This window comes from Phalaenopsis equestris, unplaced genomic scaffold, assembly GCF_001263595.1.
Source record: "Phalaenopsis equestris unplaced genomic scaffold, ASM126359v1 Scaffold000123, whole genome shotgun sequence".
Taxonomy (NCBI): Eukaryota; Viridiplantae; Streptophyta; class Magnoliopsida; order Asparagales; family Orchidaceae; genus Phalaenopsis; species Phalaenopsis equestris.
This window is the reverse complement of record NW_018164565.1, coordinates 1,137,766-1,159,087: the sequence shown is the minus strand read 5'-3', so window position 1 is coordinate 1,159,087 and position 21,322 is coordinate 1,137,766. Positions and strand designations below refer to the sequence as shown.

The window sequence follows — 21,322 nt, the reverse complement described above, 5'->3', positions numbered from 1 at the left end:
TCATATAAAAAATAACAAGAGAAAAAAAGTGTTTCTGAAACCTTTTCATATTGCTCAAATTGTCCAAAAATTATATAACAAATAATAGAAATGCTACCTTGATAAATTTGAGATTAAAAAAAACAAAATACTAATTTTTACCACTCAAGTTAATTTTGATCTTTTCATCCTTTTTGAGATTCTAATGCAAAGATTTTCTTTAATAAGGTATTTATATAACAAGGAGACAATAGATCTCTGGGATTTTTTTTTCTACTCTTTGGTTAAATGGGAGAGGAAAAATAGATGCTTTACTAATACTCTTTCTCTAGGTCACTTATGTTTGGACTCCAGTCAAGAAAATAGTGCTCTACTGACAGCCAAGAGGAGATTTAATTTATCACTTTACACCTCTTGATTTTTATTATTCTACAACCTGACTAAATTTAGTGATTTTTATTATTGTAAAAGAAAAAATTGCTTCACTCATTACCAAGAAGAGATGTGATTTATCACTCTACTCATTACCGAGAAAAAATTGCTCTACTCATTACCAAGAAGAGATGTGATTTATCACTTTACTTTGATAAATTTGAGATGAGAAAAAAAATAATACTAATTTTTAATCATCCAAGTTAGTTTTGATCTTTTCATCCTTTTTGAGATTTTAATGCAAAATTTTACTTGCAACACTTTCTTCAAGAAGGGATTTATATAATAAAGGGACAATACAAATCTGGGATATCTTCTTTCTCGTCTGATTAATATAGGGGAGAAACAATAGATGTTTTACCAATACCCTATATCCAGGTTACTTTTGTTTGAACTCTAGTCAAGAAAAAAAGTGCTCTACTGACTACCAAGAAGAGATGTGATTTATCACTTTACTCCCCTTGATTTTGTTATTCTACAACCTGACTCTTACTCTACTACTGTTATTTTTATTTGTCTATGCTTTTGTAGTAATCAATAACCTTGCATCCACTAGTTTCTTTTTCAATAAGAAATAACTACCCCGGCTTTTCATTCAAAAAAAAAAAAAACTGCCAACATCGACCAGGATATTCTTGCAATTCACGATGAAGTATTTCATGCGGAGCTGGAAGAGTGAGGAAACGTGTCTGGCTGGAAAAACTGGGGAAGTACATAGATAACTCTTTCAATATTGCAACTGGTGACAGATGAAGATCAGGGAATGCAGGTATTACTGGGTCATTCTGCAAAAACGAGCGACAGAAAAAAAAAAGGACGTTAGAATGTTACATGCAGAAACCAAAATTAAATGAAACTAATTTTCAAATACTTATTAATCCTGGATAAACAACTTGGTAGTATAAGCATAGACAAACCTGACTAGGTAAAATAATATAGCAAGACTAACATACAAACTACTCAATTCTTACGTATTTACATATCTAACACCTAAACTTTAATTTTTACTTATATGCCACCTTACCTATTCATGAAAAGGTATATTTCATTTTTTAAAATTTAAGTTGGCAGAACTTTTTATGTGACATAGAAGATTTAGGTTGGCATAAATGTAAAAAAAACAAAGCTTAGGTGTTATATAAATAAATACATAGGAATTGAGTGGTATTTATGTAAATGCCCTAATAATAAATACATAGGAATTGAGTGGTATTTATGTAAATGCCCTAATAATTTATACCTTAAAGATGCTGGTCAAGCGGTTGACTTTCACTCTTCGATAAAGTGATTCGGCATCTTTCTCAGATGAGGTAGCTAAAACAACTAGAACAGGCAAAACTCGAAGAAGCATGTGGCGCTCTGGAAATAATAGTGCAAAATCCAGCTCTAAAGACTCAACACAAAATACTATGAGAACCTGTAGGATGTCTTCGACACTGTATCGTAGTTAAGGAAATGGATTGTGACAGGTGGGACTTGCGCGTAAATAATGATTCTTTAATAAAATACACAAATAGTAAAATAAGCCAAATAGCATTTGAAGGACAGAAAAAAAAAGTCAAACACAGATTAAACACAATTTAATACAAAGAGTATCATTCATGTAACCTAGAACTGCATCATGTAAAAAATAGAAATGGACGTTATTCAAGAATTTGAAAATAAATAATGTTATTTTGATGTTATTTGAATTAGAATTGTGAAGTCGAATTAGAAACAGATATAAATTACGGAATTTTTTTGTTTTAATAGTTTCAAATTCAGAATAATGTAGAATAAAATAGAATATTTTTCATTGATATGAAAAGTGTTTTACATGAATCCTACAATAGGAAAGACAGCAAAAAGAAAATAAATATGAAGGAAAAGCTATAACTCGTAATATTTCCAATTAATCAATACATATTAATTATTTGGAGATAAAGGAAACAACATAAAATTGGAAATGGAATAAATCTAATCTAACGAAATAAATATAAAATAGGAAAGAATAGAACTCCTAATCTAAGGAAATAATTTATTCACATAACTTCTCACATTCTAACACTCCCCCTCAAGTTGAAACATGATTGAAAATCATGTTCAACTTGGATTTGAAAACATCAAACATCTTGCGAGGAAGAAACTTCGAGGTAAAACTTGAAGTCTTCATCCCGCACTGCAGTTGTCTTAACCACAGTTCGCGCAGTGTCTGTAGGTAGGCCGAAGGCTCATACAGAAAATATTGCAGAGTTTGCAAGGAAGTAGACAATTGCAATTTCTTTTTACTGCGATTCCTGTAGTGTATGTAGGTCGGCGGGAGGCTCCTACAGATAATATTGCAACGAAGTTTGCAGGAAAGCAGACAACTGTGATTGCCTTTAACTGCAATTCTTGCAATGTTTATAGGTAGACAGAGGGCTCCTACATGTAATGTTGAAGGGAAGTTTGCAGAGAAGTAGACAACCTGCAGGAAAAAAAAAATAACATCTACTTGACTGCGGCTGTTTTTGACTGTAATTCTTGGAGCGTCTATAGCTAGGCGGAAGGCTCCTATAGGTAATGTTGCAGGAGACTTTGCAGAGAAATAGACAACCTGCAAAAAATGTTGTAGTGTATGACCTACAGAAAAAAGAAAAAGGTCCGAAGGTAGGCCTTCTGCAGAAAAAAATATGGAGATGGGTCTGCCCAAGAAAGATTCTGGAGGACGACCTGATGCAATAGAAAGTTCCAGATGAGGGTCTGATGCAAGAAAAGGCTCCAGAGATAAGCTGTTGCATGAAGAATTTTGGTGAAAAACCTATTGTAGGAAAAGCTCTAAAGGAAAGCATGATAAAAAAAAAATGTCAAGAGAAGGGCTTTCTGTAAGAGAAAGTTCCAGAGGGTGGCTTGATACAGGAAAAAACTCCGAAGAAGAGACTACAGCAAGAAGAATTCCGATGGAGTACCTATTGCAGGAAAAGCTCCGGAGGAGAGCATGATACAGAAAAAAATTCCGAATGAGGGTCTGATACGAAAAAAGTTCTAGAGGAGGGTCTCCTGCAAAAAAAACTCCAAATATAGCTTGATACAAGAAAAGCTTTGTTGGAAAGGTTCTGGAGGAGGCCCTGCTACAGGAAAACGTTCTAGAGGAAGGTCTGTTGGAGGAAAGATTCTGGATGGCCTGCAGCGGAAAAAGGTTTCAAAGAAAAACCTGTTGCACGAAAAAACTTAGAAGGAAGGATTGACTCATAATGCTCACTTGAAGGTAAAGTGTTGCCATAATCCCATGAATGCTTAGCCTCAGTGATCGAACACCAAGTCTTCATCATCAACAAGATCAAATGGCTTAGATGCAACTAACCATTCCTTCAGAGATTCTTAAACATCAAAGTTGAGACTGAAATATGGGATAACTCCTATGACAGATGGATGTCAGCACTTGCAACGAGCACTTTTATCATCAAATGTGCATCCCCCTCTTATAATTAGCACAAATGGAGAAAGCTGGCCTTCAACTGTCTTATTCTTCAAGCTAGCACAGGCAGTAAGAGGATCAGCTAAATATAAGGTCCCACATTCACCAGATCCTTTAACCGACGTAGCAAAATTGGCCTCAAGGTCATTAAAAGACAGATACATTCTTCCACTCACCACTATATTTGCTCCAATAAGCCTAACAAATAAATTAAGAACAACAAAAAAAAAACCAAAAAGTTCCCTCCACCCTTTGTATTCAGCGAACCCCTCTCCAATTCAAAAATAAGACGTAGAATTCCCGATCAAATGCAATAAACAGAGAATTCGCCACTTCCAACCCTTCCCGTTTCTACTAGATTCCTGGCAACTTTGAATCGACCAAACTAGATAAGCAGCTGAGATGGAGACATCGGCTTCCATGAGAATGGGATTATTGGACGAGCAGGAAATGGCCTGCGATGATGAGATATGCAACCTTTAGCAACTAATCCAATAATTTGAATAGATCATTAGATATTTTTATTCTAATTATGCCACTATAAAGCGATTTTTTTTCCTTCAACATAGGATTTTTAATATACAATATTTGGTGTATAATAGAAAAAAGTGTGCATGATGTACATTAAGAACTTCCAGTATGGGTTAATTATCTATTAAATTTAATAAATGTTCTATTGTTCTTTATGAAGATTTAAATTTTGAATGTGATCTTTTCAATGATTATGAAAAAAGAGTAGTTTACGTTTGACACGAGGGTTATTCCCTCCCAACCCTACTGAATCGGGCAACCTTAACCCGTTCAGGGAGTTGGTGAGGGTCGATCGACCCTAATTATTGGGACTTCTGCCCAATTAGGAGGGACCCACCTCTCCTCACTATCAAAATAGTATTTATATGTGCTTTATGTGTTCCGCACCCCATAACCTCGCTCCCGGCTGCTACTCAACCGCGGCCTCCCTAATTCCCGTAACCACTTGCCACTGTTTCCCCCTCTCCCATGAGTTTAACAAAAATTCGCCCTCTCCCATGAAGCCCAGCCAGCCCCTCTTTTTCTTGCTGGAACTCTCAGCCAGCAGTCGCCCTTTTCCCTGTCGTTCCCTGTCGTTGAATATATCCCGGCCGCATCTCTTATTCCTCCTCTCGTGACAGCCTGTCCCCTGTTTCCATGCTGTCATGACTCTATTATTTTTGCCAGCCGGCTGCCTTAATCTCCTCCCAGCCGTGACGAGCCATTACAACCCTCTCCCATCTTGTTCAAGTCCACCTACAGCTGCCAAACCCCAATTTCAGCTGTCCCTTCTCCCTAACAACCACCTACTCACCCCACTCACAAAAATCCCTTCCCCACTATCACTCTTATGTCCCCCTCCCCGCCTTGCTGCAGCGGGAAGCCTTCCCCTTATCCAGTGTAGTTGCAAACCTCTCAATCCACCTCTATTGCTGCCGCAAGCACGCTGCCAACCATCCCACTGCTGTCTAGCAGGCATCGGCACCTCTCGTCCCCACCCTAGGATCTCCTTTATGTTTGCTGTCATTTTTTTTTCTGTTTTTTGAGGAATCATAACCGATTTCAATTTAAGCAATAATATTTGTCCTTTTGTGGTGGTTTGGATTTTCTCCGTTATCATTTCGTATCAAAGCTAATCTAACCCTAATTCCATCTTAGGGTTTCCTAGTATCCGCTAGAACCCAAAAATTTCTCCTTCACCAAAACTTTTTTTTCCTTCCTACTCCCAAACCTTAGCCACATGTTGACCTAACCCTAACTCTCCATTGCTAATTTTCAGAAGTGAGGCCATTTTGTGCCGCGTCAGGAATATTTCATAGAGTTATTCAGAATTTATTTTTAGTTCAGCATGATACTCATTATCACATGCTCACACAGGAAAGATGAACCCCAGCTTACTAATGGGCCCGAGGAGTTTGATGGGGACGGAAATTCTTTAATGACATATAGGTCCTATCGGTGAAAAAGAAATCCTTTTTAAATGAGAGCTAGTGAGAGCGGTGCAACCTCCACAAATTTCACCCTAGAGTGGCTTTCTCCTCACATAGTAATTTATCAGTTACATTCAACCAAGTAAAAGGAGTGGAAGAACAAAGTTACAACTTGAATGGCGCAATACCTAATTCATGGGAATATTCATCTATCAACAGTTCCAACTCAGGTTATGTCAAAAGGTGGACAGATATTACTTCTATCAAAATGTGCTTTGGAAAGACAGCATCTACTTGATCGACGTGCCAAAAGACGTGTGGTGTCCTACTACAAGGAGCCAGAAGCTTTAACGAATGAATTTGAAGCTCGCCTAACCCCGGGAGACTAACGTGGAGCGTGAGGCTGAACTGGGCCTAACCAGTTTAGCAGGAGAAGGTTCAATTCAACATGAAGCTGGACCAGTCCCTCCTCCCTCTTTTCATTGGGCGGGAATTATTCCCCCTTCTTGTTTTCGTTTCCCACCTACTCACCTTCTATTTATAAGTGTTTTTATGTCTTAGGGTTGAGATTATGTTACTTTCTAATTTCAGTTTGTAAGGACAACCGTTGAACTTTTATTTTCTCTTCGAGGGTTGTATCTGACGGTTAGGGTGGTGCTCCGGTTTTATCTCTCTCCCAAAATAGTAATTATCTCCACATCCTTCCCCACAACCCTTCCACTGCTGCAACCATCCTTCCTCCCTGCTGCAACCGCCGGACAGCCCACCTAGACTGTTTCCCGCAACCTCCAGTTGATGCTTCACCCGCACCTCACCTCCCTCCCTCCAAGAAACTGCTCAACAACAACCTCCCTAATTCCCATTACCACTTGCCACCGTTTCCCCCTCTCTCGTGAGTTCACAGGGATTTCCCCCTCCCATGGAACCAAGCCAGCCCCCCGTTTCCTTGCCGGAATTCCAAACCAGCTGCTGCAATTTTCCGACGTTCCCGGTCGTAGAATACATCCCAGCCGCAGCTCTTATTCCCTCTCCCATGACAACCTGTCCCCTGATTTCCCTGCTGCCGTGACTCTATTATTGCTGCCAGCCGGCTGCCATAATCCCCTCACAGCCGTCACGTCTCGCTACAGCCCTCTCCCATCCTGTTCCAATCCACCTCCACCTGCCTTAATCCCCTCCCAGCAGTCACGTCCCACTACAGCCATTCCCCATCCTGTTCCAGTCCACCTCCACCTGCAAAACCCCACTCCCAGCTGTCCCTTCCCCCAAACAGCCACCTGCCCATCCCAATCACAACAATCCCTTCCCCACTACCGCTCTTACATCCTCGACCCCACCCTGCTACAGTAGGAAGCTTTCTCCTTACCCGGTGCAGCCGCGAGCCTCTCTATCTGCCTCTGTCGCTGTCACAAAAAGAATTTATCAGCATTTATTGTAAGCTTAAAATAGAACTTTGGCACTGCTTTAATCCAAACAATGATATGTCTATGGATCCCATCGAATAGAGGATACGTATTTGCACGGAACATCTCAGCATGCAAGTTTAGTAATATGGCCCATCTTGTGCTCAAGAAAATCTGCAATTTTCAAAAGTAGCATTAAGCTTCAGAAAATTTTGAGAAAGCAAGAGAAAGGCAAAGCCAAGGGATAATGTCTACAGGCCTATGCGGTGTTATCAAAATATAGGAGAAGAAAATGGCTTCTGCAATCTGCAATACTAAGTTTAGAGAAGATAAACTCGCAAACCTGCAGATCATCCAACTCTTCTCTCATTGTATCAGTGTCTTGCCATTGAATGCTTACTTGGGTGAAAGTTCTGTGCAACCGCATTCAAAAAGAGTGAGAATGGACGAATAATGTGTTTTGCAAATCGAACATGCAAGAAAAATGCCAACAAAATCTCAAAGACAAACTGGCCAAACAGATAAAGCAGGTGGCACTGACAATTTATTTTGCAAATGTATTTGAAAAGTTAAACACAGAAAGAATCATAAGAAATAATCTTCACCTGGGTGAAAGTTCAAAAAATAGAATGAAAAGGTGGAGACAAGCATAACAAAATATTTTATAAAAGTTTGGAACCCAGAAAACATATGAGATAAGATCAACTTTAAGTGACTATGGAAACAGAACATGTGCGTTGTTCACAAGTGATGATCTGATCGGAAGTGATATCATGTTGGAGTCTTTCACGAGGCTAGGGTTGGGCAGAGACGTCATTCTACTAATGCCCTGCTTTCAACAGCACTCATGTGCATTTCACCCACAATTGGTTCTTTCTTCTGGCTGCCGCTTGGATTTGATTCTGGTTGTCAGTTCCTTAGGCTATTTTCTATGCTGACTCCACATTGTCTCGGCGTATTGTCCAAACTTGGTCTTTATGGCACTTACAGTAGTCGTTGCCAATTAACCTTCCATTTACCAATGGTAGAGATGATGGAGGTGTCGATACAAACTGGTCTCCCGCATATGGGAGCAAAAGCAGGATTTCCCGCAACTATAAGCAGGTGACACATTTTCAATGTTTGAACCAAATAAGTCCAGATTTTTTTTGTTGTTGCGGACTCCGGGTCCTCTTACGCCACATCTTGCTATCCTATAATTATATATTTGTCTTTCTGATATTTTAGGTTTAGTATTTGTATGTTTTCTGTCAGGACGACCGTTAGGCATCTCCGGGTTCTACTATTAGGACTGTATTCAAGGAGAGTGGTGCTCCAGCTGTATCTCATTCTGAGGTGGTGATTATTTTTTACTTTCCTTTCCTTGTATCCTTCCCTCCAACATCACCGTACCTGCTGCAGTCGCCCAGAAGAGGCCCTCCTTTGCGGTTTTTCTGCAGTCCACCTTACCACCACCTTCCAAACCCCGCACTCCTCCCTTCTAACTTGTGGCCGCTTTCGAGGAACACCAATTCCCATTTTGCCTTGCTGTCAACACCCATAAACTGACCATCATTTGCTGTAGTTGCTCCGAACCAGCCACACCTTGGCTGTTGTCGCTTGGGAGAGCTCTCCCACATCAATTCCAGCCTTCCCAGCCGTCATGCATTGCTGCCATAGCCCAGCAATTCCTTCACCTTCCTTTTTTACCGCTATCTGGTCATCCTACCTCGCTGCAACCTCCCCCGAAACTCTTTTGCTTTGCTGCTTGACCGCTGCCCATGCTTCTCACCTACGTGACGCCATCCAGAACAGCAAGCATCTGTTATTCCCCACTGTACTCGCCCCCTTGCTCCACTTTCCCACCACACTGTCACTTTCCCCCAACCCCCAACAGCCTTCAACATTATCTAAGAGTCTCGCTAGTCAGGGATGTGTGTTGCACTTGTTGTTATTTCCTATTTCAGTGTGTTTGGTTGTAATCTTCCATTTGTCTTTTTAGTAATAGCGTTTGTTATACTAGTGTTGTTAGTGTTAATTCAGATATCATTTGGTATCAAAACTAACCTAACCCAAGTTTCATCCTAGGCTTATCAAAATCCTCTCAACCCTAAACCCACGAAACCAAATCCAAATTTTGACTTAACCCTAATCCCCCTTGCTGACTTTGAAAATCAACAAACCAAAATAAGCATTTTACACCCTAAATCAACCTCAAACACCATCTTTCATCTCTCAAAACTAAACCCACCAAACATAGCCAAATCTTGACCGAACAATAATTCCCAAATAAACAAGTGTAGAGAGTTTTTCTGCACCATAAATCAGTCTCATACACTATCTTTCACCTCCCAAACAAAAACCCTAGTAATACCACAGAGGAGACAAGTGTCAAAAGTCAATTGCCCTCAAATCTCAAGAGGTTACAGCAGATTTGTCGCCATCAAGGTGATTGACCTGACGCCATATCATGAGGAGACAAGTGTTGAAAATCGAAGACCCTCAAATCCCGGAAGATTACAGCAACTCGCTACCTTAAACACAGTCGACCTGACGCAATATCATTAATAGTCAAAAGCCTTGACATATGAGATTGAAGCATCACCAACACCAGTAGATTGGTGTGTGGTAGAGAAGGGACTCTGAACCAGCTCAGTCCAAGTGGGGGAGGGTCAGTCGGCCCACTCTCTAGGATTAGATTTGTCGCCCAATCCTAATAGCATCATAAGTTCGTTAGTTTGTTTTAATTAGGTTTAGGTCCTTTGTTCATTATAAATATGTAATTGTTTGTTATATTAGAGGACTTTTGTTCATTTGAGTTTTGAGAAGGCCCTTACTCCCTTTGTGGATCCTAGATAGGTATGAGTCAATATCCACAACATTGGGTGGTAGCAACCGTATCACTCCATTGTTGGTGGCATTATCCCAGATCTCCTTCATTTGTCAATCCTTTCATAGGTACTTTTTATATCTTGATCGGTTGCAAGAGTAGGAAACACTTGTACCTTATATTTTTATTTGATTGATGCATCTCTTTTTAGTTTTGGTTTTTTTTTTTCCTGCCTCAGATTACTTTCTTGATTGTTCTTGTTGAATCTCTTCAACCCACCTTTTCTGGTATTATTTGGTAACAGAACTAGGTTTATGTCACAAGGTCAGAAATTTGATCAAGAGAAAAATACATTGCCGCTTTTGAGAAATATGCAAAGAGATGTCCAGGAACTTCTAACGAAAATTCTCCAAGGGAAACAGAGGGTTTTTGCCTTCAAGAGTAGAAAATCCGAAAAGATTAACTTCAACAACGATTCATCAGATCGAGAGTTGAAGTGAATCTCTTCCACATAACAGTTTCCAATGATGAAGCACCAATACCCCTAAGATTTGGCATAGAATATTAGAGTAGAGGACAAACTTTTAAGTGTAGGGTGACTTGTTATATTTTGACGGTCACATGGATTCGAACGAGTTCATGGAATGACTCCACAAAGTTGAACGTGTCTTTGAGTATTAGCATGTCCCACTTGACAATATGGTAAAACAAGACGCCACCAAGTTAGGAAGTATGTGTTCTTGGGTGTAGAAATTTGAAGCACTTACGCCAGAAGAAAGAAAAACAAAATCAATAATTTGTCCAAGAAGAAATGAGAAATACAGTGCAAGATCTATCAATTCATTACAAACAGGACATGTTCACGAGACAACCTCACCAAGTGATCTCCACATCTTGCAGACAAAATTCAACCTCAAGATTAAGAAGCAAGATTCCACCCAACCAACCAAACAAGCGACCCCGCCTGATGAGAAACTACTTCAAAATGAATAACATGTGGAGTCAAGCAGCATTCCCAAATTCATCCAAGCCAGAAAATGTGTCAAGTGTCACGGTTTTAAGCACAATGCATCAGATTTCCCAAACAAAAGTATGGTCTATTTCACTAAGCTGAGAGCAGTTGAAGAAATGGACAATAACAAAATAGATACTGAAGAAAGTGAGGACACAAAAAAATATCAACAAACAGTTGATAAGGAAGAGATGCATGTAATTCAATCTGAACCCACAAGAGAGACAATAACAAAATAGATACTGAAGAAAGTGAAGACACAAAAAAATATCAACAAACAGTTGATAAGGGAGAGATGCATGTAATTCAATCTGAACCCACAAGAGATACCACGTCAAGATTAACGGTAGTTGTTCAAGAAGGGAATGAGTCTAAGATAATGGGTGTCATGCAGAGTGAGAGGTTGTAGCGCCACGAACTACCATTTAGCAAGCATTGAGAGGAGCATCATCAGGACTAGCATTAGATATCCAAAAAGGCCATAAGTTTGAGGAGTCGATACCAGACACAGGGCAACCTTGTGTAACAAAATTTCAGAATTTTCAGATATATAGTCTATCTCCTGAGTTATCCCTATAGAGGGAGGTTTAACATATATGAGATAAAATGAAAAGTTTTTGCACCACTTCAGGAAGATTACATGGAGTCCTCTGGGTAATAAAGTTAGTTCGGTAGTGTAACCATTGAAAGAAGATCAAACATAATGGATAAACCATTGCATTCGAATACCCCTTAGGAGCTTTGGGGAAAGAATATTCTACAATGGATCCAATTCCAATAAAAGAAAAAAATCCTCTCCTAAGTTGTTACTATTAAGAGTTGCCCATCCTACCATAAATATCATTCCAGAGTTAGTCATCAAATTTGGTTATCGTATGCACACAGTCGAGTATAAAGAGTGGAAGAGGAAAATTATGAATAAAATGTCTTGAGATTTGGCTCATGAGAATCTACATCTATTTGCAGCTCCATCACAGGTTATTTCAAAAGATGATGGATATTTATTGTACAAGAATATGTTTTGGAATGGCAGCGCCTGGAAGATTGACTTATCGAGACGTTAGAGTAGCTCTATCACATCCAAAGTGAACAACCTATCGTCATATTATGAGGAGACAGATGCTTTGACAGATGAGGTAGCTGCCCCAATCTAAGGAGACTGGCGCAGGCGTCTCTCGTATAGGGGAGCATAAGAGGGATTTCCCCTGATTGTAAGTGGATGGCCCATTTTTCATGCCTAGACCAAATCGGTCCAGATTTTTTCGTTGTTGTGGAGTAGCTCGGTCCTCCAAGGATACTACTTCATTATCATACTACTATTTATTTGTTTTTATGATGTTTTAGGTTTAATTTTGTGTGTTTTCTGTCGACACATCAATCGGCATCTACGGGTCTCCCTTTTAGGATTGTATCCAAGGGTCAGTGGTGCTATAGTTGTATCTCATTCTGAGGAGATGACAAACCTCAACTTTCTTCCTCTGTATCCTTCGCTCCACTATCGTCCTCATCGCACCTGTTTTATTCACTCAGAAATCTGCCGTTGTTTTTCTATAGTGCACCTTATCACCGCCTTCCAAACCCCGCACACCCTTGCGACTTGCGGTCACCTTCCAGGAACCCCATTTCCCCTTGCTACCAAAACTCATAAATTGCCCATCTTTTATTGTTGTTGCTCTGGACCTGCCACATAGTCACAACTCAACTGGCCCCCTTTTAAGGGTCAGCTAAGGTGCAACGGAGACAAACAATACGATCAGACTAAATTCTCACTAATACTCGTCCTGACTTGTGGAATCAGAATCCAAAAGGTGATGAACTAATTTAATTAAATCACCGCAAACGTATTTTATAGATTTCATTTCACTAATTTTCAATATACTCAAAAGTATGAAAAATAATATCATCAAAATATATAAACTATACAAAGCTGAAAAATTTAACGTAAATAAAACATATACTCAAAATACTGTAAATGTTCTCAAAACTATAAATACAAATCACACTTGGCAACTCGCCCCAATGCTCCTTACCCCTTTCCGAAAATAAACAACGTAATGCGTAACAACGAACTCAACAAAATATTCAAGACAAACAAAATTTTATACACAAAAAAAGAAATATCCATGTCAGTTTGTCTATACATGTCTACACACAAGTCATAACTTACTAAAATAGTATAGCATATGTAAAAGAAAAGCAAGTAGTGTAAAAAAAAATCATGATTGTTGTATAAAACATGTAATGACATTCTCATGTGTAATCATATACTATCATGAGTTGTCACCTTGCCCCAAAAACTACATAATTATTGATAAAGGTTGTCACTCAAAGATAGTGGTTATCAATAGCCCCCTAATACCAATGGTTCCCTATATTTTGTCAACATCTGATCACAACAGTTTCAGATTTTCATCAAAGCCTAAACACTAACAATCGGGAACATCACATCCCTGGATAGTGTGCTTTCAAACACTCATGTAAGTGTCTACCCATAACATTATTTCTGACATTTAAATCATCATTCATGTACCAAGTATTCATCACGGGCATTTCATAAATCATGCATTAATCATAGCAAAATGAATACCTATAAATCATGATTCTATAAGCATATTGAACTATATCATAGCATAGCATCACATGTATCGTAAGAGAAGTCAATTTACATACATACATTCAATGCAGGTATTCATTCATAATATGCAAGAAATTTTAAATACATCAATGTTAAACGTGGAATCACATGAAAATATATAATAATATTTTTTTACGTTATCATGAGATTATTTCACCTGATTAAACGAAGCAGCCCTACGACAATTTCTCACACGCTCGTCTCAAGCTCACCGCCTTGTATAAACAATTTAAAAATCGTAAACATAGTAGGAATTCATGGAATCATACTTTGTTTTCTGGTTTAACTAAAAACATAACTTATTTTCCAAACATATCTCAAACGAACTTCTCGGCATAAATCCACCCTTCTCATATAGTTTATTCTTCTCCTTTTTTTTATTCATATCACCTCAAACCTCTCTTCCCCTTGCTAGAATCATGCTAATAGGCCATAAGAAAGCCTACAAACAAAGTTCAACGCTTCTGACGTAAGTTCGACGCATGTTATGGCTACCGAAAACAAATAAAAGCGTGAATTTGGAGTAAACATCAAAACGAAAGTGAGAGGAAGGAAAGGAAAGTCTATAATAGTGTTATTTTGTACCTTTCGATTTCGTCCATGAAGCTTGAATACACAGCCAGCGGCTCCCCTTCATCCACGCGACTACTGCGTCCGCGCCTGTGCTACAATGTGCGGGTCGCAGACTCTTCAGTTGAGCGAATAAGTGAGAGAGAGAATTGAATTCACAGCAATATATCATGATCCCACCTTAACTCTTAGTCATTCGATCTCATCCAACCATTGCATGTGCGTGAAAGTGCAAGGATCGGCTTGCTACGTTGGAAAGACGATAGATAAAGGATTTAATTAAGGTTTAAATTAAGGTAATTAAATTTAGAGCTTCCAAAATTTATCTCCCATTCCAATCATGGTAAATATATAGAGCTTTATATCGAATTGATCGATCATGCGCATAATTTTATAAAAATAATTCGATAGAGTTTTGCAAGTGTGAAATTTTGAATATAGTTAAAATTTTATCAAACTTTTACCTAATTCTCAAATTTTGAGTTGTTACAAACACAATTTTTTATGCAGCTCGAAACAGCTCCCCCACATCAATTCAAGCATTCCTACCCATCATGCATCATAGTCGCAGCCTCACAACTTCGTTGCATTGTTGTTATATTGTTGTTCGGACATCCTAACTCGTTGCCTCCGACCTGAAACCCTTTTGCTTTGTTGTTTCACCATCCTACCCGAGTGCTCCCATCAAGCATAAAAAGCATCTCCTATTCCCCTGTTGTAGTCACCCCTTGCCCTATTTCCTACCCCACTATCACTTTTCCCTAAACCACGACAACTTCCATCGACACCTTGGAGTCATCAAAGTCGGTGTTGTGTGTTGTATTTGTCATTTTCTATTTCAGTGTGTGGTTGTAATCTCCAATTTGTTTTTTCAGTAATAATATTTATTTTCCTACTATCGTTTGAGTTAACAACAGTATCATTTGGTTATCGAAAGACGTGAAACTGCACCACTTGCAAATGTGGGAGGTGAACGCATCTGCAACAGTAGCTAGAAAATTCTTCGATTTTGGCCAATCCAACTCTTATGGGCCCCAATTTTATATTATTTGAAATAGAATTAGGTACGTTCTTTTAGAAATATTTATATATTTGTTGTAGCTTGATTTAAGAAACTTTGAGTTTTGGCTTATGCTATACAGGTTGTTAACTCTAATTTATTCTTACTAGAGTGTTGTATCCAGGGGGCTTTCTTAGATTATGTCGATAGCTCTTGATGGGATCAAAGTGTTGATCACTCCCAGACGTTCAATGAACTACTGTGTCGTCGGTTTCACAATCCACTAGTAGTCTTCTGATATTACGTGGTTGTCCAACTGCAAATTGTGTTCTATTTCAGTTGTGATCACTCCTCTCTCCTCCATTAACTATCTCACTAATATCCTAACCCTTCCCTTGATCTTTCAACGCCGTCTAGGAACCTTATATCGGTGTTATTCGCTATCTAAGCTTTGCAAACTCTCAAATCTCTAAGAAATTTTTTCTTCATTCTTAAACATAAAATCCACATATCTAACCTAATACCAACACCAAAAAATAACCACACACCCTCCAACTAGCCCTCAACCACCATTTTTCAGCCAAACCTTTCATTGGAAGAAAAAAGACACCATGCACCTAAGAGAAACATGCAAGATGTTGTCCACGAGCTTATAATCTAAGACATGAAAAGGGAGATCCTCCAACTGCAATAAAAATTTGTTACCTCTGGAGAAAAAAGCCCAAAGTGAACACTATAGCCACAATAGTGACTTATCGAATTGAGAGAGAATTGAATCACTAGCATCAGAAAATTTCTTGCAACGAAGAAACAATACACCAATAATTTTGTATAGAATATCAGAGGGACCATAATTTTGGAGTGAAAAACAACTTAATAGATTTTGAAGGAAATTTGCATTCAAATGAATCTGTTGACTGACTATAAACAGTGGAATGAATTTTTGCATACAAAAACATTCCCAATTAAAAGAGAGCTGAAATAGTAATCATCAAACTCAAGAAGAGCACTTCCTTGTGGGGTGATAACTTGAAACAAATTCGATAGCGAGAAGAGAAGAGTAAGATCGTCATAGTCTAAGATGAAAAAGAAAATGCAACGCAAATATCTTCTCCCATATTAATAAGAGGACATTTTATTAACTCTAAAACCTATGCCAGTGAGATTTTTCTGTGGAGGAACAATACACAATTGAATTTGAGCAACACATGCAAAACATGTGAGTTTGTGAATCCATAGAAATGCATAGCTGCAAAATATCTTGGGGGATTGATGTCATGAAGCAGGGGCGTAACCACAAATCTTCCTGTTGTTGAGTTATGGGGAGCTTGGTGCATTGCATTATTTAATTTGTTAATCACGTTTATTTCCTATATTTACTTCCTTATGCTCTCTCAGCATCTCACATGTTCCCCGCGTTCCTTCACGTGTTCCTGTGTTCCCGCATCACTTTCTGCAGAAGGTTTGGAATATGAATTAATTCCTTGCCTTATGTGGGTCTTCTAACCTATTTATAAGCTAAACAAATCACAAAGCTTGAATTAATTAATCTCTCCGCTCCTGAAATTTTCTGCTCGATTAAGCTTGTGGGAAAAAGAAAACAAAAGACTTGCTTTTGTTTGTTTTCTCTCTTTGGATTCTTCTTCTAAGCATTTGGTTAGAGAGAGAAAGAGAGAAAGGAGAGGAGAGTTTCTTGTAAGTCGACGTGGTCAACAGTATAAATCTTTAAAGTAATAAAATCCTCTGCAACTCTACAGACATAGGCAATTTGCCGAACCAGGTAAATCTGTTTATCGCTCAGGTGATTTTTTTTAGGTGCAATTTTCTCATTCTGTTCTTTGTTTTATTGTCACCGTTTTTTCATATCAATTAGAATTAGAGCTATTGTTTTGAATCTAAGGAAAAATGATGGTCGGAGACGAAGTGATGGCATCGGGGATCGAAAACTTTAATTACACAAATATTGGTTACTGAAGAATGCAGATAGAGAACTACCTCTATAGGAAGAAACTTCATCTTCCGTTACTAGAAAAGTGGCCAGAAAAGATAGACGAGATGAAATGGAATTTGTTGGATCGACAAGTTCTGGGGGTTATTCGATTAACCCTGTCAAGATTGGTTGCCCACAATGTCATAAAGAAGATAACTACTGCAGATCTCATGACGGCTTTATCAGATATGTATGAAAAGTCATTGGCGCATAACAAGGTGCATTTGATGAAAAAAAATTTCAACTTAAATATAGCGGAAGGTGTGTCTGTCGCTCAACACATGAATGATTTCAATATCATCACAAATCAATTGTCATCTGTGGAAACTGATTTTGTCCATAATATACGTATGTTGATATTGTTGGCTTCATTATCAAATAGTTGAGAAGTGTGGAAATTGATTTTGTCCATAATATATGTATGCTGATATTGTTGGCTTCATTATCAAATAGTTGAGAAGGCATGAAAGTGACAGTTAGCAATTTTGCAGGTAAATCTAAACTGAATATGATGATATTCGTGATTTGATTTTGGTTGAGAAGGTGCGCATGAATGATTCTTGCGAGACATTAGGTTTGAGTTTCGCATTAACTGTTGATTCCAGAGAGAGATCACGGGACAAGAACTCAAACAGAAGAAAATCAAAATCAAAGACTGGTCAGCAGGTAACCTAAAAGGGGATTATACAAATCCTAAGAAGGAAAATGATAGCGCTAATGTTGTAACTGAAGAAATACATGATGTGTTATTAATGGCAGTTCAAAGTTCTGTTGATGATTGAATACTGGATTCAAAGGCTTCAATGGCAGTTCAAAATTCTGTTGATGATTGAATACTGGATTCAAAGGCTTCCTTCCATACATCTTCTCACCAGAAGTTAATGCGGAATTATGTTGCAGGTGACTTTGGGAAAGTATATATGGCTGATGGAACAGCTCTGAACGTGATGGGGATGGGAAACGTTGATATTGCACTCTCTATTAAGAGCAAATCGACTTTGCTGAAGGTCGGGCAAATTCCTAAGTTGAAGAAAAACATCATTTCTGTTGAACAGCTCAATGAGAGTGATCATTCAGTAGTGTTCTCAGATAGCTCCTAGAAAGTTACAAAAAGGGCAGCAGTACTAGCTCGGGGTAAGAAAACTAACACTATATATGACTATAAATTTACTCAACACTGTTGTTGCTACAGTTGCAAAGAGAACGACTTATTTACGGCATTGCGAGCTTGGTCACATGGGTCAGAGCTACAAAGAAATCTTGCAAGATAAAATTCGAGTAAGTGGGAGTTGGCCGTGAAGGTGGTAGATTCCCTATGAGGAAATCAGACTTGGAAGCTGACAGAACTTCTACCAAGGAAGAAGGCATTGCACAACAAGTGGGTGTACTAGAAGAAGACTGCGTTTGATGGCAGAAAAAGGTACACGGCTGGACTTATTGAAAAAGACTTTCAATAGAGGCAGGATATTGCCTGTGTAGTGGGAGTTGCAAGAAGATACATGAGTAACCCAGGAAAGAACTTGGAGGTACAAGGCTATGTTGATGTTGATATGTCGACTGAGGATGTTACTCTTGAGAAATCGAAGTTGTGCTCGACTTCAGCTGGTCTTTTGGCATGAAGACTAGAGTTTTGAGTTGTAGGGGTGGAGGATATAAAGCTTTGAGAAAAAGGGTGATACAGCTAGTGGGCGGTGCAGCTAGTGTCTCAATCTCGAAGTGGGAGAATTGTTGAGTTATGTGGAGCCCGGTGCACTGAATTATTTAATTTGCTAATCATGTTTATTTCCTATATTTACTTCCTTAGGCTCTCTCTCCACGTCTCACACATTGCCCGCGTTCCTTCACGTGTTCCCGCATCACTTTCTACGGAATGTTTGGAATAAGGAATTAATTCCTTGCCTTATGTGGGTCTTCTAATCTATTTATAAGCTAAACAAATCACAAAACCTGGATTAATTAATTTCTTCGCTCCTGAAGTTTTCTCCTCAGTTAAGCTTGCGGGAAAAAGAAAACAAAAGACTTGCTTTTGTTTTTTTCTCTCCTAGGATTCTTCTTCACATGGCTCTTGGTTATAGAGAGAGAGAAAAAGATGAGAGAATGAGAGAGAAGGACAGAGAGAGAGGAGAGTTTCTTGTAAGTTGACGTGGTCAATGGTGCAAATCCTCAGAGTAATAAAATACTGTGCAGCTCCATAGACATTGGCAATTTGCAAAACCACGTAAATTTCTGTTGCTTTGGTGGTTTTTTTTCGGCATGTAATTTTCTCGTTCCGTTTTTCGCTTTATTGTCGTCATTTTTTCATATCACTTGTATGAAAGGAGGCGACCCGCTTCTTCGCCTGGATCAAACCTCTCTAGTTTTTTTTACCTCTGTGGAATTGGTCGGTCCTCTTGAGCCACTCCTTGCTATCCTCTAATTATATTTCACGAGAGTTTAGGTTTAGTTTTTCTTAGTTTTCCATCAAGACGGTCGGTGTTTTCTTGTTCCCTCCTAGAATTGTATCCAAATGGGAGGTGTCCGGCTATAACTAGTCCTGAGGTAGTATTTATCTATTGTTGCCTGCTTCCCACCGCTCCTCCACAATCATCATCGTTGTGGTTGTTGTCGGCGCCCGGAAAACACCCCCTATATGGTTTTCATGCAACCGACCATCATTCTCAACCACCTCCACCACCACTCCTTGCAAACCCTTCAAGCCACCTCAAGCTTACTATCGGCCCCTCTAACCACTTACATACTTGTCACCGCCCCATTCTAGCCACCTCAAACTTGTTGTTGCCCTCTTTCAGCCACCTCCAAATTGTTGTCGCCCCTTTCAACCACCTCCAAATTGCTTTTGCCCCTTCAAACACCTGCAGCCTTCCTGCTACTTCTACCACCCCAAGACCTCAATATCATTACCACCCAACTCGCTTTAGTTACAATTTCTCCTTATACCGCAGCACCACAGCCTTCAACCTAGCCCTAGTTGAGCTCGTGTTGAGTATTTATTTCCTAGTTTCATGTGTCGTTGATTGTAACCTCTATTTATTTTTAATAATAATAATATATGTTTTCCCTATATGATTTGAGTTTAACTCCAGTATTATTTGATATTAGAACTAGCCTAAACTCAATCCTATTATACGGTTTCTAGCATCAAAAAAAAATCTTTTCCCCCACCCTACACACCTTCTTCCACCTACTTATACCAATAACCTCAACCACGCCACCACCAAAACAATTGTCGAAATTGATCAGAAATATATAATGGATGACATACAACAGCAACTCTGTCAGCTGCTATATCAGCTCAAAGTCATTCAAGAAGCAACCCAGGGTAGGATCACCATCGACCGTAAAAATGAAATCTGTGAAACAAAAGGAACAACTGAATATGGGTACAATATTAGCGCAAGTCAAAGCCGATGTGTCTATTGGAAGACAAAGTGTCCGCAGAAGTGTAACGCCCAAATTTCAAGAAATAAGTAAAATTCAGCAAATTTGAAAAGCACCACAAATTTTTCATCTCCCAGAATTTGATTGAAATATTTTATTATATTCTACGCATGAAATCTATCAATTCCATATAAAGTGGCATGCATGAAGTATTAATGGTTTGGGAGATTTAAAATTTTGAAGTTATAAGTTTAATTAATTAATTAACCTTAATTAATCCTAACTTCCTCCCTTAATCCTGCAGTACTATTCCTAACCGACTTACATTTGTGATAATTAGTTTGAATAGGGCCCGAGCTTCGCATTTCCTTCCCTTCTCCAGAAATTCCTTCTCCTCTCTCTCGACTTCCCCTTCTCCCTTTGCGGTCTCGCCCATCTTGAGCTTCCTGCAAGCTCTCGCGAGAAATTCACTTAGACTACTACAGCAGCCGCGCGAATTGGGTGTGGGGTCGAGTATCGCAGAGCACGATCTAGGGTTCCGGGGTGAAAACATTTGATAAGAATATCTCTCTCACGTCATTTGAGACTTTTGTTTCCTTTCTCACCCTTTCGTTTTGACATTTGCTTCATTTTCCCTGGATTTTTTATTTCTGGTAGCCATCGGAGGAGCCAAAATTGTTTTGGAAGAGTCGAAAGTTGAAAGTTTTCATATCGATTTTAGCACAATATTGGCAAGGG

General features: G+C 38.9%; 1 protein-coding gene across 2 annotated transcripts in view; it reads right to left on the bottom strand.

The window, feature by feature from the left end:
- The window catches only part of LOC110021161 (protein PIR), a 253,053-nt gene that overhangs the window by 185,051 nt on the left and 46,680 nt on the right, over positions 1-21,322 (bottom strand). For both annotated transcript variants that reach the window (XR_002293618.1, XM_020719544.1), the window contains exons 9-12: positions 7,534-7,603; positions 7,300-7,364; positions 1,652-1,847; positions 1,045-1,196 (exon numbers count right to left, since the gene is read on the bottom strand). Coding sequence is in view for 1 of the 2 variants with exons in the window: in XM_020719544.1 (XP_020575203.1) it covers positions 1,045-1,196; positions 1,652-1,847; positions 7,300-7,364; positions 7,534-7,603 (483 nt within the window). In the remaining variant the exon portion in view is untranslated. The remainder of the gene's footprint in view (positions 1-1,044; positions 1,197-1,651; positions 1,848-7,299; positions 7,365-7,533; positions 7,604-21,322) is intronic.